Source organism: Dendropsophus ebraccatus, chromosome 12, assembly GCF_027789765.1.
Source record: "Dendropsophus ebraccatus isolate aDenEbr1 chromosome 12, aDenEbr1.pat, whole genome shotgun sequence".
Taxonomy (NCBI): Eukaryota; Metazoa; Chordata; class Amphibia; order Anura; family Hylidae; genus Dendropsophus; species Dendropsophus ebraccatus.
Window position 1 is genome coordinate 91010985 of NC_091465.1, and position 27313 is coordinate 91038297.

Sequence of the window (27313 nt, forward strand, 5' to 3'; positions counted from 1 at the left end):
ATCCCGCTGTGTATACCAGACGCTAACTGTAGCCTGGCATCCCGCTGTGTATACCAGACGCTAACTGTAGCCTGGCATCCCGCTGTGTATACCAGACGCTGACTGTAGCATGGCATCCCGCTGTGTATACCAGACGGTAACTGTAGCCTGGCATCCCGCTGTGTATACCAGACGCTGACTGTAGCATGGCATCCCGCTGTGTATACCAGACGCTGACTGTAGCCTGGCATCCCGCTGTGTATACCAGACGCTAACTGTAGCCTGGCATCCCGCTGTGTATACCAGACGCTGACTGTAGCATGGCGTCCGGGTAGAGTGCAGCAGACGGATCACGTTTGCATGCGGGGCGGCTCCTGCGAGCACAGTAGCCACGAACGCTACACCAAACAGTGTCAACACCCGGGCTGACGTGGACCATGGTGACCACCTAGGAAGGGACCGCCGACAGTGTGGCCAAGATAGGGGGATAAAGCAGAGAAGCTGCCAAATAGTGTGCACCAGCGTGTGTAAAAAAGGTCTAATGACAAATAGTGTTATAACGAATAACTAAGTGTTCAGATTCACAGCCACGCTCCACAGTGTGGGGCAACTCACTCAAACCCCAAAAAAAGAGAAAAAAGGAAATAATAAATATATACTGAGAAAAAAGGGACAGACTTTATTGTAACTTGGACCCCGGGGCACAACCTCCAAAAGTGACCAAAAAGTGAGCAAACCCTATCTGGAAATGAGTATAATGCCTAGAAATGTAAGGTAGGCCGGAGCCACTGCAGATACTTGAGGCTTGTGGTCGGTAATAATTCATCCAAAGCGAAGATCAGTCATCTAGAAATAGACGGAGAAAGAGAGAAATTACTAGTGGTTGAGAATACATAGAATGTTACCTGTCATGGCCGTCCGCCACTGGAACCTCCTCATACAAATATGATGATGTTACAAAAATCAATGTCAGCGAGTGCCCGCTGCCGCATGTGTCCCAGACCACTGGTCAGACAGACATTATAACCGAAAGTCAAGATTTAACCCCCGTGGTGCTAAACAATCCAATCTGTGGATCCACATTAGTTCTCTAGGTGCAGCCACTCTATCACCAGCCGCCTCTTTCTTACCACTCTGTCAAGAATCGCAAATCTCAGATCTTCCAGTCTATGCGACTTTTCGAGGAAATGCTGTGGCACCGGTAAATCTGTTCCCCCTGTCCTGATTGTCGATCGATGTTTATTGATTCCAGCCCTACAGTTCACAGTGGTCTCCCCTAGGTACAACATGTTGCGTGGGCGTACTATCACATAAACCACAACATCTGAAAGGCATGTCAAGTATTCACGGATCTTGTACGTATTACCGGTCACGGGATGGGTAAACATAGGGCCCTTTATTATAAAAGGACAATTACTGCAACTAAGGCACGGGTAACAGCCTAATTTAGCCTCCCCTATATGGCTCTGTTTCAGACCTAGATCTGCCCTAACAAGGGTATCTCTAAGATTTTTAGGTCTCCTGTATGCCATCCTAGTTGTGGCATTGAACTCACCAATCTGCGGGAAGGCTCTACCAGGTATGTGCCATTCTTTTTGTAGTATCCGGGAGATATGCCTGCCTGCTTGGTGGTCACCACTGTCATGCGGGGGCAGTCACTCATCTCAGTGCTTTCTCTCTCTGTTGTGTGATAAGTCAATCAGGGTATCGTCTTGTCTTGAATTTATTGCACATGGTGTCAAGTGTGTCAGGGAGTTTTGTGGGGTCCTGTACTATCCTCTTTACTCTCAACAGTTGGCTGAATGGTAGGGACCGGACCATCGGGCGAGGGTGAAAGCTGTCATACCGTAGCAAATGATTATGGTCCGTTGGTTTCACGAATAAATCAGTGATTAACCTATTGCCCTGTCTGTAAACCCATGTATCAAGAAATTGTATGCCGTCCCGGGATGCTACCTGTGTGAACTTGATAGTCTCATCTATTGTGTTGAGGTATTGAAAGAAGTCCTGCAACTGCTCAGGTGTACCCTTCCAGATGACAAAGATATCATCTATGTATCTCCACCACCTCGACACATGGTGGAAGTGGTGGGACACATAGACAAACCCGTCCTCCAGTGCAGACATGTACATGTTAGCATACGTCGGTGCGACATCTTTGCCCATCGCAGTTCCACGCCTCTGGGCATAGAACGTGTCCTGTTAAAGGAAGTAGTTCTCTGTCAATATAATGCGCAACAAGTCAAGCAAAAAATTTTTGGCATGTGGTGTGATGTCAGAATAGTCAAGTGCCTCTTCTACAACCCTCAGTCCCCGGGAATGGTCAATCGAGGTGTATAGTGATGTCACATCAAATGAAACTAATGTCACTTGATCGTCCACTTCCACTTCACTAAGTTTGGAAATGAAGTCCTGAGTATCCCTAATATAGGACCTAGCACAGGTGGCGAACCCCCTAAGGGCTTTGTCTGGACAGATGGCTAATGGGCCAAAAATGGACCCTCGACCCAAAACAATGGGGCGTCCTGGGGGATTAGAAAGACTTTTATAAATCTTTGGAAGTATATACAGAACCGGGGTAACCGGATGTTCTACCTCCAAAAATTCTTTTAAATTGTTGTCAATTACATTCAATGAGAATGCTTCACATATAGTCCTGTCGATCAATTTCTTGATCCTGAACTTAGGATGGCCATCCAGTGGTCCATATACATCACAGTCAGACAGTTGTCTCAAAATCTCCTCAACATAAAGGGAAGTGTCCATCACCACCAAGGCACCCCCCTTGTCAGCGGGCTTGATGGTGATGGAACTGTCCTCTTTTAGGTCATTAAGCGCCAACCTCTCTGCCCTAGACATATTGTTAAAACCAGAAGAGAATTCCATACATTTGAGGACTCTCAGAGAGTCCTTCCTCTGTGTCCTCGCCGGGGCGCTCCGTTGATTGTGAGGAAAGCCACGGTCCCGCTTGTGTTGTCTGCCATCTCTGTCCCTTGAATCTCCTCCGGTGCTTCCTTCCACCCCTTCTGGGGCGTCTAGTGGATCTAAAAAAACAGCGGACTCATTATCAACATCATCCTGAGCATTAGACGTATTGGATCGTCTTTTCCTCCTCTGTGCTCCCCTCTGTCCATTGGCTTTCTGGGTAGGCACCCCAATTTTTTGCCAAGTATAAATTTTGCCAGAAGGATAATCATCCTCATCTCTCTTCCACTTCTGTCTTTGAACTTTCTCCAATTTCTCCTGAAAGGCTCCCAGCGATTGTTGTAAGTCAGTGTCAGGTAGAGCAGTTGTAAGTATTTACGTCTCTCAATTGTGCATTCGCATCATTCATTTCTTGAGCATAATCTCAATAGCATACTGATTGGATATCCGTGCAAACCAGTTGCAGTATTCCACATTCGTTGGGAACAGGTTTGGTGTCAACTGTGACCTCACCCCCCTTGGGATCCGACCAGCTCTATAGTATTCGCCAATAGTCATAAGATGTAATTCCAGGGACTCCAGTTTTTTAGATAAATTCTCCCAACGTCTCTTCTTGTTGTCTATATCAGGCACTCCCTCCATGATTCTCTCCACATCATCAGTTGAATGAGAAAAGACTGCGGATGTAGTAGCCATGTTGGCCAAAAAACCACAAAAAAATCGCAGAGAGAGCAAAAAAATCTAAAAATCACAAACGTCTGCACGCTCCAGAGTCCAAGCAAGCAAATGTATGAAAAAGGTCACAGCACAAACAGCCAAGAGGCAAAACGTAGAAAATGGAGACAGTGCGCACCTCACCAGGCTGAACTCAGGCAACCGGACATCAAACAATGTTATAGACGGAGACAGCACTTTGTGAAGAGGAAAGAATCTTGTGGCTTTATTCACACCCCTGCGACGTTTCGGCTATACACACGAGCCTTTCTCAAGCAATAATACATAGTGCCAAACTCACACTAAGGGTACAAACCCACACACCATATACGCAGCAGATACGCAACAAACCCACACACCGTATACGCAGCAGATACGCAACAAACCCACACACCGTATATGCAGCAGATACGCAACAAACCCACACACCGTATACGCAGCAGATACGCAACAAACCCACACACCGTATACGCAGCAGATACGCAACAAACCCACACACCGTATACGCAGCAGATACGCAACAAACCCACACACCGTATACGCAGCAGATACGCAACAAACCCACACACCGTATACGCAGCAGATACGCAACAAACCCACACACCGTATACGCAGCAGATACGCAACAAACCCACACACCGTATATGCAGCAGATACGCAACAAACCCACACACTGTATACGCAGCAGATACGCAACAAACCCACACACCGTATACGCAGCAGATACGCAACAAACCCACACACCGTATACGCAGCAGATACGCAACAAACCCACACACCGTATATGCAGCAGATACGCAACAAACCCACACACCGTATACGCAGCAGATACGCAACAAGCCCACACACCGTATACGCAGCAGATACACAACAAGCCCACACACCGTATACGCAGCAGATACACAACAAGCCCACACACCGTATACGCAGCAGATACACAACAAGCCCACACACCGTATACGCAGCAGATACGCAACAAGCCCACACACCGTATACGCAGCAGATACACAACAAGCCCACACACCGTATACGCAGCAGATACGCAACAAGCCCACACACCGTATACGCAGCAGATACGCAACAAACCCACACACCGTATACGCAGCAAAAAGGCAAAAGATACGCAGCAGATTGATGGTTTAGAGTTGATGCTGTGTTCAGTTATTTAGATCTAATTTGCTGCGTATACGGTGTGTGGGTTTATACCCCCTCTATATCACTATGTGTGACCCCTCTCTATATCACTATGTGTGACCCCTCTCTATATCACTATGTGTGACCCCTCTCTATATCACTATGTGTGACCCCTCTATATCACTATGTGTGACCCCTGTATATCACTATGTGTGACCTCTCTCTATATCACTATGTGTGACCCCTCTATATCACTATGTGTGACCTCTCTATATCACTATGTGTGACCCCTCTCTATATCACTATGTGTGACCTCTCTCTATATCACTATGTGTGACCCCTCTCTCTATATCACTATGTGTGACCTCTCTATATCACTATGTGTGACCCCTCTATATCACTATGTGTGACCCCTCTCTATATCACTATGTGTGACCTCTCTATATCACTATGTGTGACCTCTCTATATCACTATGTGTGACCTCTCTATATCACTATGTGTGACCTCTCTCTATATCACTATGTGTGACCCCTCTCTATATCACTATGTGTGACCCCTCTATATCACTATGTGTGACCTCTCTATATCACTATGTGTGACCCCTCTCTATATCACTATGTGTGACCCCCCTCTATATCACTATGTGTAACCCCTCTATATCACTATGTGTGACCCCTCTCTATATCACTATGTGTGACCTCTCTATATCACTATGTGTGACCTCTCTATATCACTATGTGTGACCCCTCTCTATATCACTGTGTGTAACCCCTCTATATCACTATGTGTGACCCCTCGATATCACTATGTGTGACCTCTCTCTATATCACTATGTGTGACCCCTCTCTATATCACTATGTGTGACCTCTCTATATCACTATGTGTGACCCCTCTCTATATCACTATGTGTGACCCCTCTATATCACTATGTGTGACCCCTCTATATCACTATGTGTGACCCCTCTCTATATCACTATGTGTGACCCCCCTCTATATCACTATGTGTAACCCCTCTATATCACTATGTGTGACCCCTCTCTATATCACTATGTGTGACCTCTCTATATCACTATGTGTGACCTCTCTATATCACTATGTGTGACCCCTCTCTATATCACTGTGTGTAACCCCTCTATATCACTATGTGTGACCCCTCGATATCACTATGTGTGACCTCTCTCTATATCACTATGTGTGACCCCTCTCTATATCACTATGTGTGACCTCTCTATATCACTATGTGTGACCTCTCTATATCACTATGTGTGACCCCTCTCTATATCACTATGTGTGACCCCTCTCTATATCACTATGTGTGACCTCTCTCTATATCACTATGTGTGACCCCTCTCTATATCACTATGTGTGACCCCTCTCTATATCACTATGTGTGACCTCTCTCTATATCACTATGTGTGACCCCTCTCTATATCACTATGTGTGACCCCTCTCTATATCACTATGTGTGACCCCTCTCTATATCACTATGTGTGACCCCTCTATATCACTATGTGTGACCCCTGTATATCACTATGTGTGACCTCTCTCTATATCACTATGTGTGACCTCTCTATATCACTATGTGTGACCCCTCTATATCACTATGTGTGACCCCTCTCTATATCACTATGTGTGACCTCTCTATATCACTATGTGTGACCTCTCTATATCACTATGTGTGACCTCTCTATATCACTATGTGTGACCTCTCTCTATATCACTATGTGTGACCTCTCTATATCACTATGTGTGACCTCTCTATATCACTATGTGTGACCTCTCTCTATATCACTATGTGTGACCTCTCTATATCACTATGTGTGACCTCTCTATATCACTATGTGTGACCCCTCTCTATATCACTATGTGTGACCTCTCTATATCACTGTGTGTGACCCCTCTCTATATCACTATGTGTGACCCCTCTCTATATCACTATGTGTGACCCCTCTCTATATCACTATGTGTGACCCCTCTCTATATCACTGTGTGTGACCCCTCTATATCACTATGTGTGACCTCTCTCTATATCACTATGTGTGACCCCCTCTATATCACTATGTGTGACCCCTCTATATCACTATGTGTGACCTCTCTATATCACTATGTGTGACCCCTCTCTATATCACTATGTGTGACCCCCCTCTATATCACTATGTGTGACCCCTCTCTATATCACTATGTGTGACCTCTCTATATCACTATGTGTGACCTCTCTCTATATCACTATGTGTGACCTCTCTATATCACTATGTGTGACCTCTCTCTATATCACTATGTGTGACCTCTCTATATCACTATGTGTGACCTCTCTATATCACTATGTGTGACCCCTCTCTATATCACTATGTGTGACCCCTCTCTATATCACTATGTGTGACCTCTATATCACTATGTGTGACCTCTCTATATCACTATGTGTGACCTCTCTATATCACTATGTGTGACCCCTCTCTATATCACTATGTGTGACCTCTCTATATCACTGTGTGTGACCCCTCTCTATATCACTATGTGTGACCCCTCTCTATATCACTATGTGTGACCCCTCTCTATATCACTATGTGTGACCCCTCTCTATATCACTGTGTGTGACCCCTCTATATCACTATGTGTGACCTCTCTCTATATCACTATGTGTGACCCCCTCTATATCACTATGTGTGACCCCTCTATATCACTATGTGTGACCTCTCTATATCACTATGTGTGACCCCTCTCTATATCACTATGTGTGACCCCCCTCTATATCACTATGTGTGACCCCTCTCTATATCACTATGTGTGACCTCTCTATATCACTATGTGTGACCTCTCTATATCACTATGTGTGACCCCTCTCTATATCACTGTGTGTAACCCCTCTATATCACTATGTGTGACCCCTCGATATCACTATGTGTGACCTCTCTCTATATCACTATGTGTGACCCCTCTCTATATCACTATGTGTGACCTCTCTATATCACTATGTGTGACCCCTCTCTATATCACTATGTGTGACCCCTCTATATCACTATGTGTGACCCCTCTCTATATCACTGTGTGTAACCCCTCTATATCACTATGTGTGACCCCTCTATATCACTATGTGTGACCTCTCTCTATATCACTATGTGTGACCCCTCTCTATATCACTATGTGTGACCTCTCTATATCACTATGTGTGACCCCTCTCTATATCACTATGTGTGACCCCTCTCTATATCACTATGTGTGACCTCTCTCTATATCACTATGTGTGACCCCTCTCTATATCACTATGTGTGACCCCTCTCTATATCACTATGTGTGACCTCTCTCTATATCACTATGTGTGACCCCTCTCTATATCACTATGTGTGACCCCTCTCTATATCACTATGTGTGACCCCTCTATATCACTGTGTGTGACCCCTCTCTATATCACTATGTGTGACCTCTCTATATCACTATGTGTGACCCCTCTCTATATCACTGTGTGTGACCCCTCTCTATATCACTGTGTGTGACCCCTCTCTATATCACTATGTGTGACCCCTCTATATCACTATGTGTGACCCCCTCTCTATATCACTATGTGTGACCTCTCTATATCACTATGTGTGACCTCTCTATATCACTGTGTGTGACCCCTCTCTATATCACTATGTGTGACCTCTCTATATCACTATGTGTGACCCCCTCTCTATATCACTATGTGTGACCTCTCTATATCACTATGTGTGACCTCTCTCTATATCACTATGTGTGACCCCTCTCTATATCACTATGTGTGACCTCTCTATATCACTATATGTGACCCCTCTCTATATCACTATGTGTGACCTCTCTCTATATCACTATGTGTGACCCCCCTCTATATCACTATGTGTGACCCCTCTCTATATCACTGTGTGACCTCTCTATATCACTATGTGTGACACCTCTCTATATCACTATGTGTGACCCCTCTCTATATCACTATGTGTGACCCCTCTCTCTATATCACTATGTGTGACCCCTCTATATCACTATGTGTGACCCCCTCTCTATATCACTATGTGTGACCTCTCTATATCACTATGTGTGACCTCTCTATATCACTGTGTGTGACCCCTCTCTATATCACTATGTGTGACCTCTCTATATCACTATGTGTGACCTCTCTATATCACTATGTGTGACCCCTCTCTATATCACTATGTGTGACCTCTCTCTATATCACTGTGTGACCTCTCTCTATATCACTATGTGTGACCCCTCTATATCACTATGTGTGACCTCTCTCTATATCACTGTGTGACCTCTCTCTATATCACTATGTGTGACCCCTCTCTATATCACTATGTGTGACCCCTCTATATCACTGTGTGTGACCCCTCTATATCACTATGTGTGACCCCCCTCTATATCACTATGTGTGACCTCTATATCACTATGTGTGACCCCTCTCTATATCACTATGTGTGACCCCTCTCTATATCACTATGTGTGACCCCTCTCTATATCACTATGTGTGACCCCTCTCTATATCACTATGTGTGACCCCTCTCTATATCACTATGTGTGACCTCTCTATATCACTATGTGTGACCCCTCTCTATATCACTATGTGTGACCCCTCTCTATATCACTATGTGTGACCCCTCTCTATATCACTATGTGTGACCCCTCTCTATATCACTATGTGTGACCCCTCTCTATATCACTATGTGTGACCCCTCTATATCACTATATGTGACCCCTCTCTATATCACTATGTGTGACCCCTCTATATCACTATGTGTGACCCCTCTATATCACTATGTGTGACCTCTCTATATCACTATGTGTGACCCCTCTCTATATCACTATGTGTGACCCCTCTCTATATCACTATGTGTGACCCCTCTCTATATCACTATGTGTGACCTCTCTATATCACTATGTGTGACCCCTCTCTATATCACTATGTGTGACCTCTCTCTATATCACTATGTGTGACCTCTCTATATCACTATGTGTGACCCCTCTCTACATCACTATGTGTGACCTCTCTATATCACTATGTGTGACCTCTCTCTATATCACTATGTGTGACCCCTCTCTATATCACTGTGTGTGACCTCTCTATATCACTATGTGTGACCCCCCCCCCCCCCTCTCTATATCACTATGTCTGACCTCTATATTACAGGGATCTGGCAGTGTTAGTGTTTCTGTGTGTAGGATGAATATTTAGTTAGAAACATAGGAGATGTCAGTAGGAAAAGCCCCCCTGCTCCATCTAGTCTAGTTGTGAGTTGTTCAGGACATGGAGGCTGGAGACTGGCTGCACCCACTGCACACACAGGAGAAGCTGCTGTATATACAGTATATATTCCCTCAGAAGTCGCCCCTGGATCATGTAGGACATTAGGGAGAAGCTGCTCAGCCGGTGTGATAGATATCTCCCCTGGTATATGACCGGCCATTTATCAAGGAGCAGGAGGCCGAGTTGGGAGTCTGATTCTGAGTCTGTCCTGATAAAATTCAGGAGTCGGAGCTGCGGCTTACCGACTCCACCGCCCTGTAGGAATACCCCTTACCGACTCCACCGCCCTGTAGGAATACCCCTTACCGACTCCACAGCCCTGTAGGAATACCCCTTACCGACTCCACAGCCCTGTAGGAATACCCCTTACCGACTCCACCGCCCTGTAGGAATACCCCTTACCGACTCCACCGCCCTGTAGGAATACCCCTTACCGACTCCACCGCCCTGTAGGAATACCCCTTACCGACTCCACAGCCCTGTAGGAATACCCCTTACCGACTCCACAGCCCTGTAGGAATACCCCTTACCGACTCCACCGCCCTGTAGGAATACCCCTTACCGACTCCACAGCCCTGTAGGAATACCCCTTACCGACTCCACAGCCCTGTAGGAATACCCCTTACCGACTCCACAGCCCTGTAGGAATACCCTTTACCGACTCCACAGCCCTGTAGGAATACCCCTTACCGACTCCACAGCCCTGTAGGAATACCCTTTACCGACTCCACAGCCCTGTAGGAATACCCCTTACCGACTCCACAGCCCTGTAGGAATACCCCTTACCGACTCCACCGCCCTGTAGGAATACCCCTTACCGACTCCACAGCCCTGTAGGAATACCCTTTACCGACTCCACAGCCCTGTAGGAATACCCCTTACCGACTCCACCGCCCTGTAGGAATACCCCTTACCGACTCCACAGCCCTGTAGGAATACCCTTTACCGACTCCACAGCCCTGTAGGAATACCCCTTACCGACTCCACAGCCCTGTAGGAATACCCTTTACCGACTCCACAGCCCTGTAGGAATACCCCTTACCGACTCCACCGCCCTGTAGGAATACCCCTTACCGACTCCACAGCCCTGTAGGAATACCCCTTACCGACTCCACAGCCCTGTAGGAATACCCCTTACCGACTCCACCGCCCTGTAGGAATACCCTTTACCGACTCCACAGCCCTGTAGGAATACCCCTTACCGACTCCACCGCCCTGTAGGAATACCCCTTACCGACTCCACCGCCCTGTAGGAATACCCCTTACCGACCCCACAGCCCTGTAGGAATACCCCTTACCGACTCCACCGCCCTGTAGGAATACCCCTTACCGACTCCACAGCCCTGTAGGAATACCCCTTACCGACTCCACAGCCCTGTAGGAATACCCCTTACCGACTCCACCGCCCTGTAGGAATACCCCTTACCGACCCCACAGCCCTGTAGGAATACCCCTTACCGACTCCACAGCCCTGTAGGAATACCCCTTACCGACTCCACCGCCCTGTAGGAATACCCCTTACCGACTCCACAGCCCTGTAGGAATACCCCTTACCGACTCCACAGCCCTGTAGGAATACCCCTTACCGACTCCACAGCCCTGTAGGAATACCCCTTACCGACTCCACAGCCCTGTAGGAATACCCTTTACCGACTCCACAGCCCTGTAGGAATACCCCTTACCGACTCCACAGCCCTGTAGGAATACCCCTTACCGACTCCACCGCCCTGTAGGAATACCCCTTACCGACTCCACAGCCCTGTAGGAATACCCCTTACCGACTCCACCGCCCTGTAGGAATACCCCTTACCGACTCCACAGCCCTGGGTGTAACTATTGAGGTGCAGCTGTATTCAGACCCCAAATCCCAGGCGGTGATGTGACTGAATGTGAATCAGTTTTTTCCCCCCATTTTTGTGTGTGTGTGCAGTCCCGGGCCCTAGCCTGTGTGTGTGTGTGTGTGTGTGTGTGTGTAGTCCCGGGCACTAGCCTCTCTGTGTGTGTGTGTGTGTGCAGTCCTGGGCCCTAGCGTGTGTGTGTGTGTGTGTGTGTGTGTGTGTGGTCCTGGGCCCTAGTATGTGTGTGTGTGTGTGTAGTCCCGGGCACTAGCGTGCATGTGTGTGTGTGTGTGTGTAGTCCCGGGCACTAGCGTGCGTGTGTGTGTGTGTGTGTGTGGTCCTGGGCCCTAGCGTGTGTGTGTGTGTGTGTGTGCAGTCCTGGGCCCTAGCGTGTGTGTGTGTGTGCAGTCCTGGGCCCTAGCGTGTGTGTGTGTGTGTGTGGTCCTGGGCCCTAGCGTGTGTGTGTGTGTGTGTGTGTGTGTGTAGTCCCGAGCCCTAGCCTCTTTGTGTGTGTGTGTGTGTGTGTGTGTGTGTGTAGTCCCGAGCCCTAGCCTGTGTGTGTGTGTGTGTGTGTGTGTGTGTGTGTAGTCCCGAGCCCTAGCCTCTGTGTGTGTGTGTGTGTGTGTAGTCCCGAGCCCTAGCCTCTGTGTGTGTGTGTGCGGTCCTGGGCCCTAGCGTGTGTGTGTGTGTGTGGTCCTGGGCCCTAGCGTGTGTGTGTGTGTGTGTGTGTGCGGTCCTGGGCCCTAGCGTGTGTGTGTGTGTGTGGTCCTGGGCCCTAGCGTGTGTGTGTGTGTGTGTGTGTGTGTGTGCGGTCCTGGGCCCTAGCGTGTGTGTGTGTGTGTGTGTGTGTGTAGTCCCGGGCACTAGCCTCTGTGTGTGTGTGTGTGTGTGTGTGTGTGTGTGTGTGTGTGTGTGTGTGTGCGGTCCTGGGCCCTAGCGTGTGTGTGTGGTTCCGGGCCCTCGTCTCTGTGTAGCCCCGGGGCCCCAGCCAGGACTGTATCCCTGATACTGGGCCACACCCGGGGGTCTGACCGGTCTGCCCACTCTATGCCCTGCGTCTCGTCCGCCATGTCGGGTGAGTTTCATCTCCGGTTCTTTGTTTTCCTACAAACCAGTTCGGCTTCTTGGTGTAAACAACAACCGACCCCAACAATGGAGTCAGACCGGCCCTGGGGCCACAGAACTGGTGCAAGGGGGGAGGAGGGGGTGGGAGCAGGGCCGGACTCCTCCTCCAGACTCCTCTACGCCCCATAAGATACTGGACCTGGGATAACCCCTCCTCAGAAGACAGCTGCCTCCAGAGCTGCACTCATCCGGGCGGAGAACACGCACCTGACACTGGCTGAGGCTGCAGGTGAGCACACCAATATACACCACCTATATACTCCCCATCTCTACCTATATACTGCACCTATATACTCCCCATCTCTACCTATATACACCACCTATATACTCCCCATCACCACCTATATACACCACCTATATACTCCCCATCTCTACCTATATACACCACCTATATACTCCCCATCACCACCTATATACTCCCCATCTCTACCTATATACTGCACCTATATACTCCCCATCTCTACCTATATACTGCACCTATATACTCCCCATCTCTACCTATATACACCACCTATATACTCCCCATCACCACCTATATACACCACCTATATACTCCCCATCTCTACCTATATACACCACCTATATACTCCCCATCACCACCTATATACACCACCTATATACTCCCCATCACCACCTATATACACCACCTATATACTCCCCATCACCACCTATATACACCACCTATATACTCCCCATCACCACCTATATACTGCACCTATATACCCCCCATTGGACTGTTCTCACCTGGTCTTGTATTTGGGGCTTTCTAACTATTGTGGAACTACAACTCCCAGCGTGCGGAATTCGTGATCTGCAGCCGGATGATAAGAGTCGTACTTAGACGACCTCCACTGATCAATATTCTGGCCCAGCAGTCTCCAGCTGTTGTTTATGTCTCCCAGCATGCCTGCTGTAGGTTGACTGGGCATGCTGGGAATTGTAGTGTTGCAGCAGCTGGAGTGCCACAGGTTGGAGATCACTGTCCTATACGTTGTCAGAGCATGCTGGGAGTTGTAGTGCTGCTCAGTTCAGTATATGCTGGGAACAATGATTAGTAGTGTTGGGGCTGTTCACACCTTCAGGTTTCTCAGTTATGACATATAAAGCCAGGTCTGGATGTGCAGAGAGGAGAAGCCTCAGTCTCTATACGTCTCCTCCGTATAATCACAGCAAGAAAAACCTGAAGATGTCACCTGCAGTCCTATGTAAGGGTACGTGCACACTACGGAATCCCAACAGAAAACCCATTGTGGATTCCGCAGCTCGGACCTGCTTGCGGACTCTGGCGGCCGCGCTCATTTCAGCAGATTTCACTGTCTGTCAAAAGAATGAACCTGTTCTTTCTTTGGACGGACGTCAGAATCCGTCCGTGCATAGAATGGACAGAAATGCATGCGGGTGCGGAATCTGCTGCGGGGTTTCTGACAGGATTCCGTAGTGTGCACGTACCCTTACACCACCGATAACAGTGATATCTCTGAGTACAGATATTGTAGTAGATGTCACCTGCAGTCCTATGTAACAGCACAGATAACACAGTGATATCTCTGAGTACAGATAATGTAGTAGTCACCTGCAGTCCTATGTAACAGCACAGATAACAGTGATATCTCTGAGTACAGATAATGTAGTAGTCACCTGCAGTCCTATGTAACACCACAGATAACACAGTGATATCTCTGAGGACAGATAATGTAGTAGTCACCTGCAGTCCTATGTAACACCACAGATAAAACTGTGATATCTCTGAGTACAGATAATGTAGTAGATGTCACCTGCAGTCCTATGTAACAGTGATATCTCTGAGTACAGATAATGTAGTAGTCACCTGCAGTCCTATGTAACACCACAGATTACTACATTATCTGTCCTCAGAGATATCACTGTGTTATCTGTGGTGTTACATAGGACTGCAGGTGACTACTACATTATCTGTACTCAGAGATATCACTGTGTTACATAGGACTGCAGGTGACTACTACATTATCTGTCCTCAGAGATATCACTGTGTTGTCACCTGCAGTCCTATGTAACACCACAGATAAAACTGTGATATCTGAGGACAGATAATGTAGTAGTCACCTGCAGTCCTATGTAACACAGTGATATCTCTGAGTACAGATAATGTAGATGTCACCTGCAGTCCTATGTAACACCACAGATAAAACTGTGATATCTCTGAGGACAGATAATGTAGTAGTCACCTGCAGTCCTATGTAACACCACAGATAACACAGTGATACCTCTGAGTACAGATAATATAGTAGATGTCACCTGCAGTCCTATGTAACACAGTGATATCTCTGAGTACAGATAATGTAGTAGAAGTCACCTGCAGTCCTATGTAACACAGTGATATCTCTGAGTACAGATAATGTAGTAGAAGTCACCTGCAGTCCTATGTAACACAGTGATATCTCTGAGTACAGATAATGTAGTAGATGTCACCTGCAGTCCTATGTAACACAGTGATATCTCTGAGTACAGATAATGTAGTAGATGTCACCTGCAGTCCTATGTAACACAGTGATATCTCTGAGTACAGATAATGTAGTAGTAGTAGTCACCTGCAGTCCTATGTAACACAGTGATATCTCTGAGTACAGATAATGTAGTAGATGTCACCTGCAGTCCTATGTAACACAGTGATATCTCTGAGTACAGATAATGTAGTAGATGTCACCTGCAGTCCTATGTAACACAGTGATATCTCTGAGTACAGATAATGTAGTAGTAGTCACAGGCAGTCCTATGTAACACAGTGATATCTCTGAGTACAGATAATGTAGTAGATGTCACCTGCAGTCCTATGTAACACAGTGATATCTCTGAGTACAGATAATGTAGTAGATGTCACCTGCAGTCCTATGTAACACAGTGATATCTCTGAGTACAGATAATGTAGTAGTAGTCACAGGCAGTCCTATGTAACACAGTGATATCTCTGAGTACAGATAATGTAGTAGATGTCACCTGCAGTCCTATGTAACACAGTGATATCTCTGAGTACAGATAATGTAGTAGATGTCACCTGCAGTCCTATGTAACACAGTGATATCTCTCTGATGGCCGTGCTTTGTGTTTGTGTGGCAGTGTAATAATCTGGGGTGGTCTATCACCAGGTTCTGGGATCCCTCAGCAGGTTTGTCGCTGTTCACACACAGTTTTGTGATCAGTATTTGAGCCCAGATGGAGGGTTACATCTTCCTGTTCTCTGTCGGCTCCGCTCCGGCCTAGAATCCGTATCCTGGTCTACTGTCCGTTGCCTGGATATAACCTTGTGCTGATCGGCCAGTCTCTGGTGCTTTGTTACAGTGTGTCAGTATACCACAGGGCAGTGTCTTATAATAAGATTGCTGCTGTTGCCCATAGCAACCAATCACAGCTCCTACAGTAATAGAACTGAAAGCTGGGCTGTGACTGGTTGCTATGGAAGCTGTGATTGGTTGCTATGGAAGCTGGTCAATCTTGTTATAAGACAGCGCCATCTTTCCCCATTTTACGGAGCTCCAAACCTCCAGCAAAAAGCTGGAGTTCCCCCACATACACACACGAGACATAAGCAGGATATTACTGATCTGTGGAGCCCAAACTAATAGAATTGTTGCATCTATTATAGGAGACATTCCAAAATGGCGGAGAAGGGTAACTCCGGCCTTGTGCCGGTCATCGTGTTTGGTAATGTGGTGATTCTGGTGAGTAGAGACTCCAGGAGATGACCTATAAAGATTATACGCAGCAGCACTACCACCACCATCATTACTGAGGAGACGATGGGGGTGATCATCTCCAAATCAAATGGGCCTGTTACTACAAGACCTTTCACCCCCTAAACTCCTTTTATTTATATCCAGAAATGACCCCCCCCCCCCCCCCCAACCAACCAACCAACCAACCAACCATCACCATTCACTAGCCCCAGGGAGATCTGCGGAATCTCACTATACTGGTCAGACTGGTCCGGATACTGGGAGAGGCTGGAGAAGAATGTTATCACTGGAAAATTACTATAATACTGCCCCCTATATACAGGAATATAACTACTATAATACTGCTCCTATATACAGGAATATAACTACTATAATACTGCTCCTATATACAGGGATATAACTACTATAATACTGCTCCTATATACAGGGATATAACTACTATAATACTGCTCCTATATACAGGGATATAACTACTATAATACTGCTCCTATATACAGGGATATAACTACTATAATACTGCTCCTATATACAGGAATATAACTACTATAATACTGCTCCTATATACAGGAATATAACTACTATAATACTGCTCCTATATACAGGAATATAACTACTATAATACTGCTCCTATATACAGGGATATAACTACTATAATACTGCTCCTATATACAGGGATATAACTACTATAATACTGCTCCTATATACAGGGATATAACTACTATAATACTGCTCCTATATACAGGGATATAACTACTATAATACTGCTCCTATATACAGGGATATAACTACTATAATACTGCTCCTATATACAGGAATATAACTACTATAATACTGCTCCTATATACAGGAATATAACTACTATAATACTGCCCCTATATACAGGAATATACTACTATAATACTGCTCCTATATACAGGGATATACTACTATAATACTGCTCCTATATACAGGGATATACTACTATAATACCGCTCCTATATACAGGAATATAACTACTATAATACTGCTCCTATATACAGGAATATACTACTATAATACTGCTCCTATATACAGGAATATAACTACTATAATAGTGCTCCTTTATACAGGGATATAACTACTATAATACTGCTCCCTATATACAGGGATATACTACTATAATACTGCACCCTATATACAAGACTATAACTACTATAATACTGCTCCTATATACAAGACTATAACTACTATAATACTGCTCCCTATATACAGGAATAAACTACTATAGTACTGCCCCCTATATACAGGAATATAACTACTATAATACTGCTCCTATATACAGGAATATACTACTATAATACTGCTCCTATATACAGGGATATAACTACTATAATACTGCCCCTATATACAGGAATATAACTACTATAATACTGCTCCTATATACAGGAATATAACTACTATAATACTGCTCCTATATACAGGGATATAACTACTATAATACTGCTCCCTATATACAGGAATATAACTACTATAATACTGTGTGTGCGCATATATATATAATATATATATATATGATAGTGCTGAGGACCAATCAGATTTCGGCTCTGGCAGGTCATCCGGTGTATCTTGACCCTGTCTCGTATTTTGTATGCAGCTCTGTGGCTTGGCTTTGTTTGCGGAGACCATCTGGGCCACCACGGACCCTTACTACGTGTACCCAATTTTGGGGGTGACAGGGAAGGATGACGTCTTTGCAGGCGGCTGGATTGGAATATTTTGTGGATTCTCTTTTTTCCTCCTCGGAGTCTATGGCATTATGGCTGCGGTGAAGAGCAGTCGGACCATGTTTATGGTGGTAAGTGAGGGGCTGGCGGGGGTACAGAGTATACAGGGGGGCAGATGGTAGCACCAGCTATGGCTATCCCGGCGTTTGTGCAGAGTAATATGTGTGTGTGTATAATATATAGCGGGTGTTATAATACCGCCCTCATTGCAGCCAATCAGATGGTAATGTGTGTGTATAATATATAGCGGGTGTTATAATACCGCCCTCATTGCAGCCAATCAGATGGTAATGTGTGTGTATAATATATAGCGGGTGTTATAATACCGCCCTCATTGCAGCCAATCAGATGGTAATGTGTGTGTATAATATATAGCGGGTGTTATAATACCGCCCTCATTGCAGCCAATCAGATGGTAATGTGTATGTCTGCCCCTCCCCCGCAGTACCTGGTGCTGATGATGATCGTCTACATATTTGAGTGCGCCTCCTGCATCACCTCCTTCACACATCGGGATTATGTAAGTTGCCGGACTCAGTTTTCGGCGTTGCTTTCTGGCAATGTTGTGAGATTCGTGTCCACATTTTTTCATTTCGCCCAATAGATGGTGAACAGCAACGTGGTGAAGGCGCAGATGCTGAGCCGCTTCATGGATAACTCCAGCCAGGGCATGGAGATCACCAGATTCTGGAAGAGGGTCATGCTGGAGGTAAGCCAGCCGCAGCACCATCTTCTTAAAGGGGGCTCCTGCTTCCTGTGATCTGACTGTAATATGCCCCTTGTGTCCGGCAGAGGCAGTGCTGCGGAGTGGACGGGCCCCAGGACTGGGTTGACTACAGTTCCACCTTTCGCATTCTATATCCAGAGTCTGTTGCCCCGTGGCCGTTCTGGTGCTGTACGAGGGACAACAACTTCCAGATCCTGAACAAGCAGGCCTGCCAAGTGGGACTGTCGCCGTACCTCTTCACCTCGGTAATGGATGCAGCTTGATGGGACAATACACACAGCGCCACCCCTGACCTGTGTGCAGTACTGCAGCTTACATCACTGCCGCACTACCACACCCCACCCAGGCACAGGTGTGGCACCACTGCTGCTGTTTCAAGGTGACCTGTGGCCGCAGCTCCTGGGCAGCTAGCAGAGTGCCCCCTGCTGGGGAGGAGGCCAGGGGTAAATGCACTGAATGCTGCTCAGGTTGAGGGCTGGGTGGGGGGGGGGCAGCTGTCTGCCAGCTGGGGCCACAGTGGGAGCCGGCCTTGTGTGGGACAGCAGCACTGTTGTGTCGGGTGGCCATATTGTCTGAATGTTGTCAGGACAATGGTGTGGTATATATGGGGGCAGTAGTGTATATACCCACAATGCATTTCGTTAGACTCCACCCTAGAGGAGCGACTTTCTGTAATGTTTGTGTGTGTGTGTAATGTTTCAGGGCTGCAAGGAGCACATCGAGCACGCCATAGACAGCTACACCTGGGGCATCTCCTGGTTCGGCTTTGCGATTCTTATGTGGACGGTAAGTTGGGTCGGATGATTTCACATCAGTTTTCACATTGGCCACTAGATGTCCTCAGTGCACTCTCCACAACACGCCTCACAGTGGCCACTAGATGTCCTCAGTGCACTCTCCACAACACGCCTCACAGTGGCCACTAGATGTCCTCAGTGCACTCTCCACAACACGCCTCACAGTGGCCACTAGATGTCCTCAGTGCACTCTCCACAACACGCCTCACAGTGGCCACTAGATGTCCTCAGTGCACTCTCCACAACACGCCTCACATTGGCCACTAGATGTCCTCAGTGCACTCTCCACAACACGCCTCACAGTGGCCACTAGATGTCCTCAGTGCACTCTCCACAACATGCCTCACAGTGGCCACTAGATGTCCTCAGTGCACTCTCCACAACATGCCGCACATTGGCCACTAGATGTCCTCAGTGCACTCTCCACAACACCCAGCACACTTGCTTTACCTCACATTGGCCACTAGATGTCCTCAGTGCATTCTCCACAACACCCAGCACCCTTGCTTTACAGCTTACTGTGAACTTTAGTCATTCTCTCCTTTTTATTTTAACGTTTCTTTTTAATCCTCTCCATCTCTCGTCTCCCCACAGATGTTGGTCATGTTCGCCACCATGTATCACTACTTCACCATGTGATCTGCGCAGACGCCGCCAGGGATGTGAGTGCTGGGACTTCCATGGGATAGACGGTAGCGTTCCCTGCGTCTCCCCACCGCCATCCTCCGTGTGTCATTCCGTATGAAGTATTATTGTCCACTGGATCTGTACAGATAATATTCCAGGCCACCGGGGGGCGCCATCTTGTGAGCTGTGCCTCCTAACCCCATGCTTTATTTTATTGCTGCCCCTGTGCCGCTGCCTGCACTGCCCTTTGTACAGGTGACCCCGGCGGCGGCTGAGGACGGCCGCTCTCATGACGCCACCGATGCTTCCTGTAGGTTTTTTGTTATGTTTTTGTATTATAAATAAAGCTGGATGTTTTGTTCTTAGTCTCCGATGTCGGTGACCTGTTACTGTGACGGCTCAGCTTAGTCATGGCCTCCTAACCGATAATCTGCCCGTGTAACCGATAATCTGCCCGTGTAAGGCCTCATCCCCCTCATTATGTGTACACATATGCGTCGTGCTGTAATGACTGAGCCGAACGTCAGCTTCATTACAGCGCAGTGCATGTATACGGTGTGTGTGTGTGTGTGTGTGTATATATATATATATATGTATATATATAATATATTGCACAGTACCACTTCTCCTGTCCTGTATACTGGGTGTAATCCTCAGTGCACAGTACCACCTCTCCTCTCCTGTGTGTAGGCCCGGTGCACAGTACCACCTCTCCTCTCCGGTGTGTAGGCCCGGTGCACAGTACCACCTCTCCTCTCCTGTGTGTAGGCCCGGTGCACAGTACCACCTCTCCGGTGTGTAGGCCCGGTGCACAGTACCACCTCTCCTCTCCGGTGTGTAGGCCCGGTGCACAGTACCACCTCTCCTCTCCGGTGTGTAGGCCCGGTGCACAGTACCACCTCTCCTCTCCGGTGTGTAGGCCCGGTGCACAGTACCACCTCTCCTCTCCCGTGTGTAGGCCCGGTGCACAGTACCACCTCTCCTCTCCGGTGTGTAGCCCCGGTGCACAGTACCACCTCTCCTCTCCGGTGTGTAGCCCCGGTGCACAGTACCACCTCTCCTCTCCGGTGTGTAGCCCCGGTGCACAGTACCACCTCTCCGGTGTGTAGCCCCGGTGCACAGTACCACCTCTCCCGTGTGTAGCCCCGGTGCACAGTACCACCTCTCCCGTGTGTAGCCCCGGTGCACAGTACCACCTCTCCCGTGTGTAGCCCCGGTGCACAGTACCACCTCTCCCGTGTGTAGCCCCGGTGCACAGTACCACCTCTCCCGTGTGTAGCCCCGGTGCACAGTACCACCTCTCCCGTGTGTAGCCCCGGTGCACAGTACCACCTCTCCCGTGTGTAGCCCCGGTGCACAGTACCACCTCTCCCGTGTGTAGCCCCGGTGCACAGTACCACCTCTCCCGTGTGTAGCCCCGGTGCACAGTACCACCTCTCCCGTGTGTAGCCCCGGTGCACAGTACCACCTCTCCGGAGGTGTGTAGCCCCGGTGCACAGTACCACCTCTCCGGAGGTGTGTAGCCCCGGTGCACAGTACCACCTCTCCTCTCCGGAGGTGTGTAGGCCCGGTGCACAGTACCACCTCTCCTCTCCGTAGCCCCGGTGCACAGTACCACCTCTCCTCTCCTGTGTGTAGGCCCGGTGCACAGTACCACCTCTCCGGTGTGTAGGCCCGGTGCACAGTACCACCTCTCCTCTCCGGTGTGTAGGCCCGGTGCACAGTACCACCTCTCCTCTCCGGTGTGTAGGCCTGGTGCACAGTACCACTTCCCCGCACAGTAACACTTCCACACTCCTCCATTATGTTAATATTTATTGATGGTGAGTTACAGCAATGTCTGGCGCTGATCCTGTTCAGCAGTCGTCACGTCACACTGGTGGATGCAGCGCCCCCAGGTTCCCCCCACGGGACAACTTCAATGCCCGATAATGGCAACCAATCAGATCGCTTCTTTCACCATGGGAAAGCTGCCGTCTGATTGGCTCCTGCTCGTCCAATCAGATGACGTGTATAATTTCCACATTGCAATAAACAAGTAGTCCCATTGGTTGCTAAGGAGCTTCTGCTCCAATCAGATTTCAGCTTGTGTATTCCAGGTCAGGATCCATAAGGGAGTGATGTGACTGGTTGCTGTGGCCCCTCCCCCTGCGCCCGGTCACAGGATGTACAGCGCTTCCCGTGTACTCCAGAACCTTCCATGTCGCTATATACAGGGACCTCACAGAAGATGGGAGTGAGAATGGACGTGGTGTTCGGCCTAACGGGTTAGTGAGAGGATTAGGTCACGTGGCCAAACCTTAGGAATCATCCGCCATGATGGGGAATGGGCCCTTACCCCGCCCACTATCACAGGGGACACCGCAGGGGAGGGACATTACCTAGTCACTGCTCCGGCTCCGCCCCTACAAACATGGCGGCTGGCGGGAGAACTGGATGAGTTATTGCTACTCTGGTGGGAGACCCCCCCTCCTCCACAGCCGTAAGACCGCCGCCCCCCACAGACATGAGACCCCCCCTCCTCCACAGCCGTAAGACCGCCGCCCCCCACAGACATGAGACCCCCCTCCTCCCGCCCCAGACATGAGACCCCCCTCCTCCACAGACGTAAGACCGCCGCCCCCCACAGACATGAGACCCCCCTCCTCCACAGACGTAAGACCGCCGGCCCCCACAGACATGAGACCCCCCTCCTCCCCCCCCCAGACATGAGACCGCCGGCCCCCACAGACATGAGACCCCCCCTCCTCCACAGACGTAAGACCGCCAGCCCCCACAGACATGAGACTGCTGCCCCCCACAGACTGGAGACCCCCTCCCCCCCCCCCCCCCCCAAACATGAGACCCCCCCCTCCTCCACAGACGTAAGACTGCTCTCCCACAGGAGACCGCCTCATCCTCCACAGACGTAAGACCGCTGCCTCCCACAGACAAGAGACCCTCCTCCTCCACAGACGTGAGACCCCCCTCCTCCACAGACATGAGACCCCCCCTCCTCCACAGACGTGAGACCCCCCTCCTCCACAGGCGTGAGACCCCCCCTCCTCCACAGATGTGAGACCCCCCCTCCTCCACAGACGTGAGACCCCCCTCCTCCACAGACATGGGACCCCCCTCCTCCACAAATGTAAGACTGCTGCCCCCCACAGACATGAGACTGCCTCATCCTCCACAGACGTAGTGACTGGCCGAGGGGCTAGCCTCCTTTGTGCTGATCAGTAGCGATCAGTCACCAGCTGAGGGATCCTCCTTCTCCCACTTTCCTGGCTTTGGTTATGATGGTTTTCTCAGACCGCGGCCTATATCTGGTGAAGTACGGTAGAGCCGGGCGCTCTCCTCCCAGCTGCAGGCTATGCCTGGTGTCTGAAGTCATGTGCTTAAAGGGGACCTCTCATGGACTCAATCCCTCCCCGACGCTCCACTGCAATCCTCTGACAATACAAGTCTATTGGACAATGCAAGTCTATGGGATGTCTGGTATTCTGTATCCTGCTCGGGTCAGCAGGGGAGAGTTGATGGATTGAGCACTTGGAGCCGGGCGCCATGACTGCTAAAAAGGGCTACAACTCTAATGTACAAATGTATATACAGCACGCCTGATGCCCCGCCCACCTCTGTTGGTGCCGAATCAAAGGGCAGCAAGTGGTCCCCAGAGACCCTCCATATTTCAGTACGTTAGTCTCTGGTGTGGTCCTTTAAACCAATAGAGGGCGCTCAATGGGCTGTTTGCATTACAGGCTTTTTTCAGGGGAACTCCATCTTATGTAATCTGTAGTGCTGGTATATTGTGACTGCTGGAGTCCAATGAGAAAAAATGCAGTTTGTGAGGAAAATCTTTATGGCTAATTTGATGTCCGTGACTACCTCCATCGGATATAATGTCAGTAGGCGTGTCCGTGACTACCTCCATCGGATATAATGTCAGTAGGCGTGTCCGTGACTACCTCCATCAGATATAATGTCAGTAGGCGTGTCCGTGACTACCTCCATCAGATATAATGTCAGTAGGCGTGTCTGTGACTAGCTCCATCAGATATAATGTCAGTAGGCGTGTCCATGACTACCTCCATCGGATATAATGTCAGTAGGCGTGTCCGTGACTACCCCCATCAAATATGTCAGTAGGCGTGTCCGTGACTACCTCCATCGGATATAATGTCAGTAGGCGTGTCCGTGACTACCTCCATCGGATATAATGTCAGTAGGCGTGTCCGTGACTACCTCCATCAGATATAATGTCAGTAGGCGTGTCTGTGACTACCTCCATCAGATATAATGTCAGTAGGCATGTCCGTGACTACCTCCATCAGATATAATGTCAGTAGGCGTGTCTGTGACTACCCTCATTAGATATAATGTGTCAGTAGGCGTGTCCGTGACTACCTCCATCAGATATAATGTCAGTAGGCGTGTCTGTGACTACCTCCATCAGATATAATGTCAGTAGGCGTGACCGTGACTACCTCCATCAGATATAATGTCAGTAGGCGTGTCCGTGACTACCTCCATCAGATATAATGTCAGTAGGCGTGACCGTGACTACCTCCATCAGATATAATGTCAGTAGGCGTGTCTGTGACTACCCTCATTAGATATAATGTGTCAGTAGGCGTGACCGTGACTACCTCCATCAGATATAATGTCAGTAGGCGTGTCTGTGACTACCTCCTACAAAAAAAGCCCCGCTGCCAGCAGCCAATTACAGTACAGCTTCTCTTTTTCATGGAGTTGCACTTTAAATGCGATTTAATTATAGATAAAAGACTTGAAACACGGAACTGTCAGTAATTGGGAGGAAGGAGCGGGGGGCACAACATTGGGGGTCACTACGATATGGACGTGCAAATATCCCCCGCAAGTCAGAAAATCAATATATTAGGAGGCAGCAGCCATGATTGTGCTGGGTGACAGATGCCGGACCCCGGTGTGTGTGCTGCGATGGATGCCGGACCCCCCGGTGTGTGTGCTGCGATGGATGCCGGACCCCCCTGTGTGTGTGCTGCGATGGATGCTGGACCCCTGTGTGTGTGCTGCGATGGATGCCGGACCCCTGTGTGTGTGCTGGGTGACAGATGCCGGACCCCGGTGTGTGTGGTGCAATGGATGCCGGACCCCGGTGTGTGTGGTGCGATGGATGCCGGACCCCTGTGTGTGTGCTGTGATGGATGCCGGACCCCTGTGTGTGTGCTGCGATGGATGCTGGACCCCTGTGTGTGTGCTGCGATGGATGCCGGACCCCGATGTGTGTGCTGTGATGTAATGCTGGTCTAGTGTAGGGAAGGGGCAGTGCTGCATGTTGGGGGGGGGGGGGGGGGGGGGGGGGCGGTGCTGAATGTCGGGGAGTGGTGCTGCATGTGTGTGGGAGGGGGCGGTGCTGCATGTCAGGGGGCGGTGCTGCATGTCAGGGGGGGGTGCTGCATGTCAGGGGCGGTGCTGCATGTCAGGGAGCGGTGTTGGATGTCGTGGGACGGTGCTGCATGTCGGGGGGTGGTGCTGGATGTCGAGGGGGGGTGCTGCATGTCGGGGGGGCGGTGCTGGATGTCGGGGGCAGTTCTGCATGTCGGGGGGCGGTGCTGGATGTCGGGGGGGGTGCTGGATGTCGGGGGCAGTTCTGCATGTCGGGGGGCGGTGCTGGATGTCGGGGGATGGTGCTGCATGTCGGGGGGAGGTGCTGGATGTCGGGGGCAGTTCTGCATGTCGGGAGGCGGTGCTAGATGTCGGGGGGGGTGCTGGATGTCGGGGGCAGTTCTGCATGTCGGGGGGCGGTGCTGGATGTCAGGGGGCGGTGCTGCATGTCGGGGGCCAGAGGGGTGATCGCTGAGACCTCCCACATCTCCAGGTTAATGCTGCGCACTCTTTTCCCTTCTCAGTCATAAATAATTTAAGTGCATTTCCAGGGCAGAGAGGCGGAACGTTAACCCGTTGTGCTCAGCGCGTTATTGGACGGGTTTTCAGGGGTCGGTGTCAGGTGATAAATCCTGATTCGGCTTTGGATACACTTCTCATATCCTGCATGGTGCCGGGGAGCAGGTAATCCGGCTCTTCAGTTGCTCTTTATGTAGTAAATATTCCCATGGCCCCACCCCCAACCCTTATTGTACCGCCCTGAAGTAAAGCCCCTCCCCTGTGCGGCTGCTCAGTTGTTCTCCTCCAGGTATCTGTAGGTCGGGTTCTCGTAGCCTTGGTTCTGCATCTTACTCAGGTGTTTGTCCTCTGGGGTCCGGGAAGCTTCCACCTATGCAGTGAGACAGAGGGTTAGGTGGGCGGTGAAACAGCGCAGGCGAGCAGCACCATGTAAGGTGAAACAGCGCAGGCGGGCAGCACCATGTAAGGTGAAACAGTGCAGGCGGGCAGCACCATGTAAGGTGAAACAGCGCAGGCGGGCAGCACCATGTAAGGTGAAACAGCGCAGGCGGGCAGCACCATGTAAGGTGAAACAGCGCAGGCGGGCAGCACCATGTGAGGTGAAACAGCGCAGGCGGGCAGCACCATGTGAGGTGAAACAGCGCAGGCGGGCAGCACCATGTGAGGTGAAACAGCGCAGGCGGGCAGCACCATGTGAGGTGAAACAGCGCAGACGGGCAGCACCATGTGAGGTGAAACAGCGCAGACGGGCAGCACCATGTGAGGTGAAACAGCGCAGACGGGCAGCACCATGTGAGGTGAAACAGCGCAGACGGGCAGCACCATGTGAGGTGAAACAGCGCAGGCGGGCAGCACCATGTGAGGTGAAACAGCGC

General features: G+C 49.3%; 2 protein-coding genes across 6 annotated transcripts in view; one reads left to right on the forward strand and one right to left on the reverse strand.

The window, feature by feature from the left end:
• Positions 1-659: 659 nt before the first annotated feature.
• APLP1 (amyloid beta precursor like protein 1) overlaps positions 660-27313 on the reverse strand; it is an 88801-nt gene continuing 62147 nt past the window's right edge. For 2 of the 5 annotated variants that reach the window (XM_069948868.1, XM_069948865.1), the window contains exon 17: positions 26126-26808. In XM_069948868.1, the coding sequence (XP_069804969.1) occupies positions 26710-26808 (99 nt within the window). In that variant the 3' untranslated portion in view covers positions 26126-26709. Of the gene's footprint in view, positions 826-26124; positions 26809-27313 lie in introns of those variants that run through there. The other 3 variants (XM_069948869.1, XM_069948867.1, XM_069948866.1) reach the window with 3 other exon arrangements.
• On the forward strand, positions 16395-20919 carry UPK1A (uroplakin 1A). The gene is made up of 7 exons (XM_069948064.1): positions 16395-16665; positions 18293-18493; positions 18868-18942; positions 19027-19131; positions 19215-19394; positions 19852-19935; positions 20541-20919. Exons 1-7 carry the CDS (start codon positions 16603-16605, stop codon positions 20583-20585), a joined length of 753 nt encoding a protein of 250 aa, XP_069804165.1. The 5' UTR covers positions 16395-16602; the 3' UTR covers positions 20586-20919.

What these genes read in the sequence shown, in the direction of transcription:
- UPK1A (XM_069948064.1), top strand. Translation starts at nt 16,603, where the DNA reads ATGGCGGAGAAGGGTAACTCCGGCCTTGTGCCGGTCATCGTGTTTGGT. An exon ending in GTCGGACCATGTTTATGGTG is followed by an intron (nt 18,494 to 18,867) that starts GTAAGTGAGGGG and finishes CCTCCCCCGCAG; the next exon opens with TACCTGGTGCTGATGATGAT. An exon ending in CGCCGTACCTCTTCACCTCG is followed by an intron (nt 19,395 to 19,851) that starts GTAATGGATGCA and finishes GTAATGTTTCAG; the next exon opens with GGCTGCAAGGAGCACATCGA.